Raw genomic sequence first — 15,515 nt, 5'->3', positions numbered from 1 at the left:
GGTATAGAACTACAGACAAAAAAGAAAAATTATCAACAAGAAAGAAAAATATACAAAACCCTTTGTGTTATATATATATATAAATCAAAGCTATACCTTTTGCCACAAACCATGTTCTAATATAACAAATCGATAGTGGGTTGATTTATGGTAATGTAAATCAACAGGTGGGCTCTTTTTGTGTTATTTACTGCATGCTAAGAAACTTTATTGGCAGGACATAATGCATACATAGTCAAAGTGATAACCTGAGTCAACACAAACAGGGATGTCAATGTCTCCAGGCAGTGAGAATACAGATGAGCTCCGAGCAGCCGCCTTGACTCTGTGCATACTTAGAATCAATCTGCTCTTAGTTTGTGTGTTTCATCAATCCATCAAAGACGTGGTGTGTAATTAGTATAGTATAGTCGTCTTCTGAAGGGCTGCGTAGGGTGTGGTACAGGCACACATTCACATTTATTCAGTCGGACGGTCCTCGCAGGTTTGGTCATTTCTGTCTATTGATTGGCCTTTACTCTCCCCATGACCACTTCCACCTGCACTGTTCTCGCTGCCGCCACCACCTCCCCTTCCATTTTAACAGCATCTGTTTTCTGTTTAGCTTGTTGATTGCCCATTTGGTCTCCAGAAAGGGCACTTATCTCTGTGGCTCTGGTTTGTTATCCCACAGGCCCCATTGTAGGAAGGTTCCGCCAGGTCAATGCCCCCTCTTCTATAGCTAAACCAATGAGCGCAGACTCGATAGTGAAACCATTAAGATGTGGAATGGCACTCGGGCCCCGCTGAAGATGCCCCACTCTTTAGGAAGGAGGAGGAGCTGCTGAAATCAATGGCCTCTCGCTTCTGGAGGGGTCATGGGAGAATATAGAACCATTGTGGTGGTTTGTCCATTGGAAATCTTTTGACATCACCGGGGAGGGACGAACGGTTGGTAAAGAGAGGATGAGGGAGGGCTAGATTGGTGAGGAGATTAAGAAAAGCTCAAGTTAGACACACAAAGGCTTCTACCAGCATGAGATACTGTATTTATCTCGCTTTAATCAGGTCGGACTGTGGCTTCACTTGTTGGTTGACGACCTGAAAGAGGTTGAGCTTTAGCCGCTGCCTCCAGTATCTCAGCGTTAAATAAGCAAAAGTCGGCATGGATCAGAATTTGGTGTATTTTCGGCCCAATTGAAGCCAAATATCCTGGTTGTTGCAGCTTTACATTCCCGCTCTTCGGCGGCTCCTTTCCACTTACTTCAATTAAGTTTCCTGAAGGCAAAGGGGAAATTATGGTCTCTTAACAATTACATTCAGCTCTCAAAACACAAATTATTTTTAAGCTGCAATAGTGTAATTTCATAGTCGCCACATGCATTATTCATAGTTCATATTTTTTTTCAATCAACCAGAGATCTAGCTGTAAGCAAACTCGGCAGTTTTCACCTATATAAAAAAAAGTCTCCTATTTAGTTTTTCTTATCAAAACTTTTTGCTTTGTTTGTCAGTTCGCTGTAACTATTATATGTCGCGGTGACTAAATGTATTTCCGCCGCGAGCCCACTTAAAAAGCTGTATAGTCAAATGCAAGCACACTCCCAGGAACAATACCTAAACACGGCTAATTGCTACAAAAACACACATAATGCATTTGGGCGGTGTAGGAATACAATAGAGATCGCTAATGCGGTCATCTGTTTCAAGTGATAGTGAAATTAGATCATAAAGCAGCAAGAAAATGCTGGGTCGGTGCATCGCTGTTTGCTTTTGCTGCATATCTGAGGGAAGGAACCTTGCTGCCCTGGAAGTGTGCGCTTTTACGGCCCTGCATGCTGATGTGACTTACAGTACAGTAGGTGTGTGTGCGTGCAAAGTGATAGTGGACGTATGAATATGTGTAATGATGACGTCATCATCTTTCTCTCCAGCTTCTCTCAGTTGTGTAGTTGTAAGAGGCCACACGTGGACCAAGACTGTGCCCTCTGCTCCAACCTGATGCTTCCTCAGTCTTAAATATCATAAAATCCCTCCCCCTCTATCATTTTACCAGCCCCCCCCCCCAACCCATGCTTATTTGTCATGTGTTTTATTTTTTTAAGACTCTCATCCGCTGCTCCACCCCATTTATCTGCGTGTCAGCCAGAAGCCCTCAGGAGGTGTGTCTCTCCCAGATCAATAACTCATTATGTTAAGAAGCCCGGCCTCTCTCTGTGTGTGTCCCTTCTTCTCTCTCTATCTAGTTCCCTCACATTGTTTTCACACGCACGTCCGTCGCTGAACGCGCCGCAGCCTTCGTCCAGCCTCCGTCCTCGCGACCTTCTGTCCATCTGGGCCCAATCATTTTTACGTCTTCCACTCCAGGGAGCTCCGTCAGAGCAATTCGCGTATGTTGCTCGGAAACGCGTGCGCGGACAGGAGCGATGCGGGGTTTTTGTGTCTTTCCGCTGGCGTCACGGTTAAAGCATAAGATGGTGGTGCGCTGAGGAAGTAATGAAAATAAATGGCTGGCAAAGCTGCTTAAGGCTGAGTTAATTAGGCATGAAGGCAGATCCCTTGCAGCATAATCCATCAGGTACACAGAAAAGACATGAAAGTAACATGTACGCCACTGAAGTATAAGCCGTTGAATTGTGGGCATCTGGAGCTCTCTCTCCATATTAGCAGTTACGTTGACACAAACAGCAACAGTTTTGTAGCTGGCCTTCCTGTGCCAACCAGAAGTCCTGTCTTTTACATTCAAATGGCCCTCCCCTGCTGCAGCGGCGCTTTATCCCCTAATCTGGACAGATAAACATTAGATCCCATAAGAGAATGCAGCGCCGTGCCTTGTAGGTTCCTGTTTTCCTTTGTGCTGTTCTCATCATTTATCCCTCCATCTTTGCTGAGGTGTTTTTTTTTCCCTTCACCTCTTCCCTTTCTCCTCCTCTCCAGACTTTTATCCATCCCTCTGCGATATTTTAGCCGCTAGCCATAACTCTTTATGAATGATTACAGCTACTTATGGCAGACTTGGCGAGTGCGGACATAAAGCATTCAAAAGGGCTTTGTCGGAAGCCACAATAAAGACGGTATTGATAGTTCTTTGCTTTATCCAGCCCCCTCTGGGCTGAGAGAGAAAGTAAGGAAGAGAAAGTGACAGTTAATGGTTCTGTATAGAATAATAAATAACGCAGTAAGAAAATAAGTAAAATCGCTGCCCCACGGGTCAGGTACCATGATGAGCATTACAGTCCAAGCAGTCAAATTAAATATGAATTAAAATCATGCTGACCGCTCTCAGCAGCGTGTCGGTTTAAATGTTAGGCAGCAAAAAGGTCAAACATTTGTCTGTTATGGCTGTGGCTCAGGAATAAAAGCCAGGAGTCTCTTTTACATCCGATCATTGCAGAGGAGCCTGTGGCTACTGGAGGATGCTGTGTTTTTTTAGGGTCAGAACAGACTAGGTCCTCTGAAGCCAGCTGATGCCTGGCCTGCCACCTCTTAACTACAACAGCATCATCTGATTCATATCCTGATAGGCTCCACGTTGAAATGATTTTAAAACGGCTCATCTCTTACCTCCAGACTTTCCTGACAACTGGACTGAGGTAATGTTAGCGGCACAAACTGCGTTTGAGAGGGAGCAGTGATTCATGGGAAATGTAATATCTGGATATTGGTCTCCAGGTCCTTATCACACTGTTCAGTCATATTATCTGAAGCTGTACGAGCGAAAAACCTACTTTATTATTTCCAAGGCTGATTCCGTAATCATTCGTTGTCTGTAGATTTATGGCTAAACAATGTCTTGTCTTCCATCTTGAACTAAACATTTACTGCAGTCGAGTGGGCAAAGAGTAAAAAGTATACAGTACGTCCAACCCACAAAGCCTTCTTTTGTTTGATCATTTAACCACAGCATTATGTAAGAATCTGAAATGCAGATTGGAAAACTAGTACACTTATGGTCCAATATGCTGACGTGTGGGAAATGAAGCAGGGTAAAAACTTTGCTTGGTTCCAGAGCAAAAATATAAAAGCCTGATCTGATGAAAATTTCAAAATAAAACTAATACATCATAATAGGCGCATATAGGTGAGAATGTGTGTCATGTTGCCAGCTTAGCCTCTACTGTTGCTGTTTTCAAGGATAGAAACGTTATGTGGACTATAGTGAACAGTGAAAGAGAAGAATGTATGCACTCGTGTTTTCATTGTCAGCCGTAATGTTTAAATTAAAGTAGTAAATGTTCCACTGTGACTGCTACTATGAGAATAATTATTGCACTATTGATTTTCACGGTGCATTTTGGAGACGCACAATCTCTCTCGCGCTCTCGCTCCCTCTCTTTCGCTCGCTCTCTTTCTCTCTCTCTCTTTCGCGCCAGCACAAAGGCTTCCGTGTAGAAACTGCCCCTTTTCTTTATGCAGCAACAAGGTAATTTACCCTCGTGCTGGTAAATCGCGCTGAATTGAATCAACCCGAATTGCGAGTGCGACCGGGAGCGAGAGCAGCTTATAGACGGAGACATCTCTACAGCGGTTGCAAACTTTGCTGTCCTCTGCAGAAAGAGTAATGTGGGATTCTCCTGGGAAAAGGGGACTTTATATTTTATTTACAATGAGCAAGCAAGGCTTTCTAGCCAAGCTGCAAGTGTGTGTGTGTGTCTAGGACGTAATGTTATGATGCTTACACATACTGTAATGCAGTGGCTACTACTCACACCTGACACGTACACATACAATTTTAATCTTTTACAAATAATGGAAAATACAAAGCGTCCGCTCTCTCAGCCGGTGTATCCAGCCACACCCGGCGCTTTTCTGCGAGCCCACATGTCTGTGACGCCCCGACAAGCGCTGTCACGACTCGGTGTGCACGTCGACGTCAGGATACATCATTCCACCATTACCACACATTAAAGAGCTATTTGTTAGAGAAGCTTGTTGTTGTTGTGGGGAACGTTCCGCACCTGTTAGAACCGCAGCCTGACAAAGACAGATTCTGTTATATTAATATTATATTATAACGACAGACTATTAAAAAAAAGTAATTAGCTAAAATCATGTGCAGTAAATCAACACTCTTAAGTGAAGTTCACAGTCAGTCATTGTCGCAGCCTGAGCCTGGCTGTGTTAAATGTTTTAATGATCAGATCAGAGGATACCTGTGTGTCCATGTAGGAAGACCACGTGGTTGTGAATTAGTTCCAGGCGCCGACTCCATGACGAGAGAGCCTGAACTCCTACAGTACGACCTGCGCTCTCTTCTCCCATCATCAGAGAAGAAGTTACGTAATTTACACGACTAAAGATCTTCTATTAAAATACTTCTTTCAGGAGATTCTGCTCTTTGACTACTGAATACGTGAGGACCACCATCTACTTACATACGTCTGTTTTCTGTAGATAAAGAAAAAACTCGAGCAGTTTTGCAAAAAGTAATGAAGCTATTGATGTAGAACATGTAGTAATGGTACCAAATCAAATGCAACCCACAGCCCACTATTCCATTCTTATAGTAGCAGGCCTGTGGACTGGGTTTATTGTTCACTGGCATTCAAATCTCTTTCTTCTCACACACACACACACACACACACACACACACACACACACACACACACACACACACACACACACACACACCTTGGCTAGAGAGCACTGCTTGCTCATTGTAAATAAAATATAACGTCCCTATTTCCCAGGAGAGAAAGTTTCCATGTGTAGTGGTGACCAGATTGTTGCTCATCCCTTGAAGGGGCCCCTGTTTTTACAGGTTCTGCAGAGATGAAAATTTGCTGGACTGAATGAATCCTACTTCACAAATAAACAAACCATTTGAAATAATGAAGTCTCTCAGGATAAAATCCTCTCCTGGATTCAGAGGCTAAACATCATTAGTCCCTACTAGTCTCTTGCATATTTCATTCTTAATATTAAATTAACAAAACATATTATAAATAAACCTTACACCAATTAACTCATAGCATTAATTAGCATTAATATTAATGCTACCTTCCTTTTTTATTCAGTTTACTCAAAATCTGACCTGTGTTTAGGGTTTGTCAGAACTGCAGTGTGTGAGACAAACATATTTTCAGTCTTTGAAACAACCCGGTTAACCACATATTTGAAATGGCTCAGTTTTAGTCTGCAGAGAGTTGAAACAATGCTTGTCAGACAGATACTTACTGTATAATATGGTGTACAGCCAAGGGAAGGTTTGGCGTTGGAAATGTGGCCAAATGCAGGCAGCTTAACTTTCTGTTTTTCACAACTGTTGAAATTCTGTCAAAATTCCAGTAAACATAACCTTCATCTATCAGATTAACATACTGTACAAACATTGACATTTTAATACGGAGCCACAACATTTAAAATTCCAGTGAATCTGAAAACCCTAACTAATAACTGTGTTGGGCTCATTAGATGATTAGTGATTAGTCATGTTGCAGATGCTCACACAAAGCTTTGAATGCGTCTCTTTTTAACCACGTCCTGCTGCTCTGAGGATATATCGAAAGAGAGCCAGCAGAGTGTTGGAAGCAGATCCATGACAGTGACTCTGGTGTCATTTAGGAATCAATAAAGCAACAGCAGCGAGTGGAGAATGAGGGGGCAAGTGTGTGTGTGTGTGTGTGTGTGTGTGTGCGTGTGTGCGTGTGTGTGTGTGTGTGTGTGTGTGTGTGTGTGTGTGTGTGTGTGTGTGTGTGCGTGTGTGCGTGTGTGCGTGTGTGTGTGTGTGTGCGTGTGTGTGTTAGCTGTATGCGTGTCTGTCTGTCTTTTTGCCAGTCTCAGCAGAACAGGGGTTTTTATATGTACCAATCATGTCACAGAAAAAGTCTTCGCACACATAAACAAACACACTTAAACGTGCCAAAACACAAAAAATATACATATATATCTTAAATTTATTGCACCTTGCTGCACAGAAGACTGGAATGACAGATTTGGAATTTAACAAAACAACTGTACTGGAATCTCATAAATCTAATAAAGAGTCCAGGATGAGACTAGAAGCGGTGTCTCTCATTCTGATTATAAAACCAGACTCGGCACCAGGAAGGATGAGGAAGGGGAAAAAGCTGAGATGTCATGGAAATGTGCCGCTCGTACAGTAGCTTCCTTCGCAGCCTGCCATATGTTAGGAAGCTGCTGTAGCAGATGCTCCACCTTGAGCATTAAACCAAGCTACGCCGAGCCCAGCCTGGAGTTCGCATTCACGCAACAACTGCCGGGTGATTGTTGTGCGCGTGGCGCCGAGGCAGACGCGCACGCATGCAGAGGAAGGTGCGCGCGTTCCCTTCTTCCACCGCCCGCCCATTAGTCTTGCATTGTTTCCCTCTGCCACTGACACGAGCTGATAATGCTACCTCAGATTATTCTCAGCTCAGCAGTTTTAGCGCTCCTGGAAGCCGCATGGAAACCGCGGAAGGCATTTGTGTATCTGCCTCCATGGACTGAATCTTCCATTAAACCCCACCGCTGGAGATGAGTAGAACGAGACGGTGCGCTCCAGTAACTCCACCTCCTTTTTTATTTGTGCTACATTCGTCTTTTAGCATTTAGCTGCAGAGATATGCTCTTCAACAATGAGCGCTGCGCCGGGTCTGTAATGAAATATGCCACATACACTGCTTTGGCCACTAGGGGGGGCCACTAGAGAAGGCCCAAACATTACAACCAGGTGGCGTGTTAGACTCTACAGGTGTGTCCCGCTTATTATGTTCTCCTTATCTTGTGTTTCATGCATGGTTTTGGGACCCGAGTAACAGAAGCTACTGACCTCCGGTGGTTTCCGGCTTGTCATCCCGGAAAAGCTCCTTCATCTGTGCTTGTTATTTGGAAAATCTCCCCTCGCGGCCCGGAGCGTTGGCTCTCCAGGAGATAGCGGCGCTCGGTTGGAACTGAAAATGGACAGTATTTGTGCGAGCAGCACCATGCTTCATGAAGCCAAGAGTCTAGATGCTCTTGTTGTTCGTTGTAGCACTAACCCGTGAAATAGAGTTCACCCTCCCAGAGATGGCAGTTTACTGCTCACCCGTTGGACATGCAGGCATTCAGTTGTTTACAAAGAGAGAAGGCTGTAGTCAAATTCAATAGAGATCCTGAGATGCATGCTTCTGCTCTCTCTCACTCCACACACACACATACCTCTCCAAACATCCAAGTGCAGCACATGGTTTGTTCCACACACCCTCATTACATTATTACATTAACTCTGCCCCCCCCAACACCTTCGTCCTCCCACCTCATCTTCAAACAGTATGCTCACTCACTCCTCCTTGCCTTGGCTCTATTTCAGTTTCAATTGCCACACTGCCACCAGCAACCAGGCACGTGGAAGGAGAATAAAACACATGCAACCAGAAAACATACACGGAGCCGTATGCGCCACGCAGGAGGGGCTTCATCCATTTATGCATGGCTCATTTAAGGGTTCCTATTGCACACGTCCCCCCGGGAGGGCGCATGCAGATGGACCGATGGTGAAGGTGGTGCCACTGGTGTGGGAGAGCTATCACACACACGCAGGAAGCATGGATGCTTATGTGGCCGGGGTTTTGCTGAGGTTGGGGTCTTCCTCCTGTGTGGAGAGACATAAAGATCAGTGTGCATAACACACAGCCAAGCATACTGCGGTATATGACTACAATCAAGCTTTTATGTAGACCTGGCACAATAAACGAGGGCGAGAAGTGAAACGGCCATTCTGCATATACCGTGGGCCTCCAGTAAGTAAGGACACTCGACCGTAAAGATGGAGTTATGTGACACTGAGAAAATCTCCCACAGGGAAGATACTTGGGAACAGAACCGCTCTCTCCTACCGTGGTTTTTCTTTTCTTCAGAAACACATTTGAAAGGCTGACATCCTACTAAATGTGTCCAGTCGGCTTAATCGCGTCCAGACTCTAGTACACAAAAGCCCTTTCACCCGTTAAAGTAACTTTAAACTTCCACCAATTAACTACACTTGATACTGTACAGATGCACACAGTGGAAAGGTAAATACCCTGCCTCCGTTTGTGCACACTACGGAGAAGCACAATGACATCCCAAGGTTTGAACCGCACCCCGTCCCATCAAATGTCACTTAAGAAAGGGATTAGCCCCTGATCTCTCATTGTGGCCCTGCAGTTGAGCCTCATTTGCCATCTGGCAAACCACATGGAAATACCTACATCAGCAAGAGGAATCATTTATACTGCGTAGGGATCGGAGGCGTCTGAGGTTCGGAGAGCGCTTAGGCTGTGCCATTTGCCAAGACAGGAGTTTATGCAGATTCAAAAAAACAAACCAGATAAAGCTTGTGGTCGGGAGGAACGGTCTAAAGAAGATATGTATCCCAAGTAGTCAGACATGGCAGACTGGGTAGAGATTAGGGGCTCAGCTGTCATGAGCAGTCCGTCCTGCTCTCATCCCCAGCCACACACTCGTCAGGAACCTAATTCAACCGCCCAACAAATTACTGATGTTTTCCCATCGTGAGACACCAAATTTTTATTTACTGTACGCAGGAGTTGATGTTTTTGTCTCCTACAGATTTGAAGTTATAGTTTTTATGTCCTGTGTTTCTCAGCATCTCTCTGACACTTTAGTTTTATTGGGTTTCCCATGCCCCTGCCTCTGTCTTTCTGTTAGAGCTCGTGGTGGTGACATAGCAGCACTGGTATCCATCAGTCCTCGCGTGTTTGAACGGCCCCCTATTCTATGTGCGATGACATTTGGGAGCTCTCATTAACATTTGCTACATGCGGTTTTGAAAAAGGTGCTGCTGAGATGCGTTGCTGCAGCCATTTGTCTTGCGCTATCAGGAGAGTTTGCAGGGCCGTGGTTGACAAACACCTGCTGGGACATCCGCCGCAAAGACTTGGTTAAGATTGTGGAGAGGGGAAAAAGAAAGCCTGAACATTCAAACTAGATGTAGAGGAGACGTTTAAAGGAGTAGGAGGTAAACGTTTGTAGTGAGTTGCATAAAGAAGATTTCCTTCTAACCAGACTGGAACGGCTTTGGACTCCATCTGTTGCCTGTTGGGCCAATGATGGACGGTACAAACAGTCGACACCATTGTTCCTTCACAATAAAAGGCGAGCAACACTCATAACAAGGTGTGTACAGTAGATGCCGAGAAGGTGGCACGAGTTAAGTCTAGAAACCTAAAGGCATTTGTTGCGTTTCTCACTGATTAGACATATCTGATCTACTGTTTTCATCATGTGGCTTTAAAGGATGATTCTGATAAAGTGAAGTTTGTAGTACAGTAGACTCAGACGAGGTCCCACTGTGAGACCAGGTTATTCATTACAAATAACAAATAATTGATAATATCAATTCCATTTGAATTTTTTCATGTAAAACTAACATCCATAGTTTATTTGTTTATCAGTAATATTGATAGATGCATCAAAACAAAATTTTAACTTTACATATTTTCACTTCTCTGTGCCCAAATAAATGGTTTAATTTGGCCAAAGATCAGGAAAAACTTTTCACCAATAAGGGCTCATGTGAAACGTTGCAGCCAATAGATTAGCGCTATAGCTGGGAAAATAAGAGCGACGGCTCAGAATCAGTAACACACAGTTTGACTCGTCCTGATTGGATCCCATGCCCCCTGCAGAGAGAGAGATCCCGGGGCCTTCTCGTGCTGCGTGAGTGATGCTCGGTGGCCAGTGTTTGGCTCCAAGGCTGTCTGGCAGGCGTTTGATGGTCACTGTTAGCAGTTTAGCCCTAGCTATATGGTCCACAGTGGAGTACAGCATCGGTCCAGGCAGAAAAGTATCAAGTGAGGCACCCTAGTACCCATAGATGGAGTGTGTTATTTTGATCTTACTTTAGTTAGCTCAGTTATTGGATGTTTGTTGCATGTGTGAGGCTGTAGATGATCTACAATACAGTATGTACAGGCTTTCAGTTCCTCTGCCCCACAACCCCCTCACTTCCACACGCTGGACGTACTTTAGTCATGTTAATATTTCCTGTGCTGCACAATAAAGTATTATGAGACTTTCCCTCATCTCCAAATTTAATTTTTACTTTTTTTTTCTTTGTACAATGTCCCCGTGTCCATTTTTTATGCTTCCCTTCTTCCCTCCATCTATTCCTCTCTGGCTCAGTGTGACAGTACACGGGAGGCTGCTGTAATTTGATTGGAGGTATTAAAGTTGATTTGATTAAGTGTTTGCCAAATTACTGGCTGCTTAATGGAATAAGGCCCAGTCACCTGCCAGGGCCCCTAGTCGACACACACACACACACACACACACACACACACACACACACACACACACACACACACACACACACACACACACACACACACACACACACACACACACACACACACTAATTGATATGCGCCTCTAAAGCAATCTCTTTCCTTGAGCCAATCAAAATATTTAAAAAGTAGAATTGATCAGATAAAGTGTTGCTGCTGCACAGTAAGTGCTAATAATTCACGAGAAGCGAACCTACATGTATTTTGGTTTCATTGCTCCCAAAATAGAATCTAATACTAATGAATGATTCCTACTTTTGTTCATTAGAGAGAACAAAAACAGGTAAGAAAATGCTTTTATATAATATATAGTTACTTATTAGTTGTTATTATTATTGTATGAATGTAATGACCTAAGACAGGCAACATGAGATCTCAAGAGTCCGGAGAGCAGTACGTGTATTTAAAAAAATAAATTATAAAAAAATAATATAATAATTTTAGAACCAAACAGTTATTTGGAAATTTATTTAAACTGTAAGTTAAAAATAATTTTTAGGACATGAATTTTGAGACACAGCAAATGAAACCCATAATGTTAACGTTAATGTGCTAAAATCTTACTGAATTTCAAAAAACTTCAAAACAACTCATTTGGATTAGCACCAACACCTTTTTTTAGAACTGACCTAGAGATTGGTTGGTAGGTACTGTATGTGATAAACGTCTTAAAAAATGAACAGCGAATGATTTAAAAAAAAGAACAGATGGTCGCCTCATTTCTGTCTTTGTGGTCACATGACCTGCAGGCGGCAGCCAGACATTCAGATTCACTGTGCTCATCAATCAGCTTTGATTTGACTGAAGATGCCAAACAGCTGCTTCATGATATAAACTACTCTACATCTACATGTTTCACTAAAAACTACTATGACTGCTCAATTAGACTGGGGCATTATTAGCTGGGTGGGACAGGTAAAGCAGCAGCTGGCAGCGGGTTAATTATTTACTTTATTATTACCTTTGAATTATTTATCATGCACGGAGAGTGAAAATTACAACTTATTATCCATCTGCTGCTGCTGCTGCAGACGCGGACGTATTTGTACAGGAGCCGTCGACGGCACGAAAACATCCGCCGGTCACACCTGTGAATCACTGTCTGCATGCCTTGTTTCCAGCGAGTGTTTCACGTGAAAATGTGACGTTGTCTTTCTGTGTGTTCTCTGCTTGGCTGACAGGGGAGCTCCGAGCGCTCGGCTGTACATGGAGACCCCGAGTTGGGCAGGTCAGTGTGCGCCTTTTAGTCCCTCGTGCATCCTGTGTGATCACACCAGAGGAGCACATCTGTATACTGCCCAGATCAAGTGGCTTCACGTGTGTGTGTGTGTGTGTGTGTGTGTGTGTGTGTGTGTGTGTGTGTGTGTGTGTGTGTGTGTGTGTGTGTGTGTGTGTGTGTGTGTGTGTGTGTGTGTGTGCGCGCGCCTGTGAGCAGGCAGGCAGCTCGCTTTGTGAGTGTGCGCAGAGGGAGAATGTGCTGACTGCAGTGCTTTGGTTCTGGGCATGCCCATTAGAAGTGGCTATAAATCCTGAGCGCAGTGCTCTCACTGTGTCAGCAGTCCAGCCAATGAATGGATATTAAACGCCACAAAAAAGCCTCTTTAATTCTGCCTGCCTCACCGATGCACACTCTCTCCCTCTTTCTCCTTCTATCTATCTATTTATCCATCCATTTTTCCCTTTATCTCATTCTGTCTTCTTTCTCCCTCTTCTTGCTTTTCCCCTCTCTTTCCTGAACAATGAAATAGTAGGAAGAAGGGGTCGTTGGGCTCGGTTGGGCCTGCTGGGGTGACAACATCAACAGTTTAAGCCCCGCTATCTGTCGCTGGGCATCAGCATGAATGGGACTATTATATAGAGCAGTTCACCACGGCTCTTTTAATCCGAACGGGCTCGCGTGCTCCCGCTCACTGTGCTTTTATTAGACAGCTTGGTGGAGTAGGAAGGATGCACAGTTTGTAGATGGAGTAGTTTTAATCATGCAGACCTCACTGGGCATTTAAATCCTGACTTCCTTGTGTTGAAGCAACTTGTGCCGTTCCTTTTGGATCCTAAACAAAATGTGTTATTCCGCTATGTGTCCCCAGTTTTCGCTGCGTGCATGGTGGGTTTTTAGTGCACGCTCATAAACGCCGGCTATAAATGCTCCATCCTAATGTTACCCCGCGCACTGCCGGCATCTCGCCGCTCTCTCCCAAACCTCTGTGCAGCTTGATCATAAAAAATGTATTATTATTTCGATTAAATTTGAGCTTCTGAAGCGTGACCCTGGCTGTAGGTGTGGCCATCTGTCCTACCGGCACATCAATACCAATCTAATAGCACGAGGAAAGATCAATCACAACCAGCTTAGATCTGTGGAAATATACACAAGCCGCGCGGTTCCACCGCAGCCTCTGCGGCAAGCTTCGCCTCGGCTCCTGTAGAATCTGTGCTGATTTGCATCGTCAGAAATTGGAGCGCACGCCGAACAGAGTGCGATCGAGGAAGCTGTGTACTGTAAACACGTCGAAGTGTAATTAGGAGAGACAATAATGCGAGCATCGTGCAGCAGACTCCAGGAATTCCTACCAACATGTCGAAAGGGAGTGGCAAGGGTTTGTGATACACATGATGAGCTACACACACACACCATAATATGAATTACAGCTTGGCCTGGTTCAGCCTCTGTTAGTGTTCGTCAACAGGCCTCCAGGCCCAATCAAGCCTCTGCAGTCCAATCACACTGACATGGCAGCTAATTGGAAAGGAGGGTTATTGTTGAAGAGAGCCACAGCTGCTGTGAAACTCCAGGACGAGATGTGGCCCGGTGATACGGTGGAGGTGATCAAACCGCAGCATCACCGAACCAAGCCATTTCATAAATTTGTGTTTCTATTTAATCGTTTCGTTGGACAAACGCAAGTGGTGGTCTCCGGCTGATTAATAGTGCTGCCTTTCTGTCTAAAGCGCTCAGGTCCGTGGTGACTTTCTGAAAGCGTGTTCTTTTCTAGCATCCTGTAAAGCTTCATGAAGCTTGTCTTCTCAAACTGATACAATTAAGTTGAGGTTCCTCCGCCGCCCAGAGGTTAATGGCGGCTCTTGTTGCTCCCCTAGTTGGGAAATTAATCTCACTCCTACACCGCTATTGTACATTTGTCACGGATTTGCCATCGGCGAGCGGCAGAGGGGACAGTTTTACATTACGCACTCGTAAGGACGAGACGGAGGTTTGAGACATTCGTTGTGACGGCTGCTGACGGATGATTGAGCCCTAGACGCACAAACTAATTCAACCTATTCCTATGAAAGCACTTTGCTGATCGGCGAGTTTCGACCCCTTAGTTGTTAATGTTAGTAAAGCTGTAAGAGTTTGTTTCCTCCGCATTAAAAATTAACGCTTATCCTTAATGGTGATAGCAGAAAGAACCCGGTGAGCCGTTAAAGCCACCCTTACATTATTAACACACATAAACACCAGCGTCCGTGGCTAAAGAGGAAAGATCGCCGCAACGATGATTTACCTCACACACACTTCACACATCCAATAATATCTCTCCGAGTCGCAGGTGATGCCTGTGAATATGCTCCTAATGATAAAAGGGTCAGCTGCGAAGACACACGCGGAGCCACGCGCGGCTCAGGGGTGTAAATGGCGACGCCTCTGTTTGTATTTGTTAAATTGATGTCCGGTTTCTCCGAGCTGCTTTTAACACTCCCAGAAAGACCATTACAATTAAAGGAGCACTGGCCAGAGTGAAGGGAAATGGAGAAGAGTGTGATGAGAGTAAAAGAGGAATGTCAGCACAAAGAGTGGCAGAGATGCTTTTAGCCCCTCTCTGCAGGAGTAATGTCCAATTACTGCTTTGTTTGAGGCTACAGGCTCGCGCCGCCATCAGCTCACAAGCGCAGGGTTATGGCCCTCTGCAATGGGCCGATTGTCAGCTGCCATGGATCACAATCAGCCGGCGAGTCCTCGGGGCCATCCAGAGGAGAGGGGAATTACACCGAATATTCATGTTGTTTCACTTGGTAAACAGGCTGGAGAACTCTCAGGCAATGAATTTTAAACATCATCATGAATAAAGCCTCCATCCGCACATACATTAGGTCTCTCAGCTGTTTGTTGCCAGTTCCGTTGCAGATTTTTCTTCTTTGACTTCATACATGTTGAGGTTGGGGGGGGGTCTGATTGAGCAGGTTCAGAAACAGCAGATATAGACAGAAGCTTTACAAATACTACAGTTTATCTGTTCACGGATGCAACAAAGGGTTAGTCGATGTAGGAGC

At 44.6% G+C, this 15,515-nt stretch overlaps 2 protein-coding genes across 16 annotated transcripts in view; one reads left to right on the top strand and one right to left on the bottom strand.

The window, feature by feature from the left end:
• The window catches only part of LOC114858710 (NACHT, LRR and PYD domains-containing protein 12-like), a 351,989-nt gene that overhangs the window by 134,140 nt on the left and 202,334 nt on the right, over positions 1-15,515 (bottom strand). The window lies entirely within an intron of this gene.
• LOC114846374 (RNA binding protein fox-1 homolog 3) overlaps positions 1-15,515 on the top strand; it is a 161,322-nt gene that overhangs the window by 68,258 nt on the left and 77,549 nt on the right. For 3 of the 7 annotated variants that reach the window (XM_055504751.1, XM_055504750.1, XM_055504749.1), the window contains one exon: positions 12,428-12,474. The exons of the other annotated variants lie outside the window; for them this stretch is intronic. In XM_055504751.1, the coding sequence (XP_055360726.1) occupies positions 12,453-12,474 (22 nt within the window). In that variant the 5' untranslated portion in view covers positions 12,428-12,452. The remainder of the gene's footprint in view (positions 1-12,427; positions 12,475-15,515) is intronic. 7 annotated transcript variants of the gene reach the window in all.

This window comes from Betta splendens, chromosome 19, assembly GCF_900634795.4.
Source record: "Betta splendens chromosome 19, fBetSpl5.4, whole genome shotgun sequence".
Lineage (NCBI taxonomy): Eukaryota > Metazoa > Chordata > Actinopteri > Anabantiformes > Osphronemidae > Betta > Betta splendens.
This window is presented reverse-complemented; position numbering and strand designations above follow the sequence as displayed.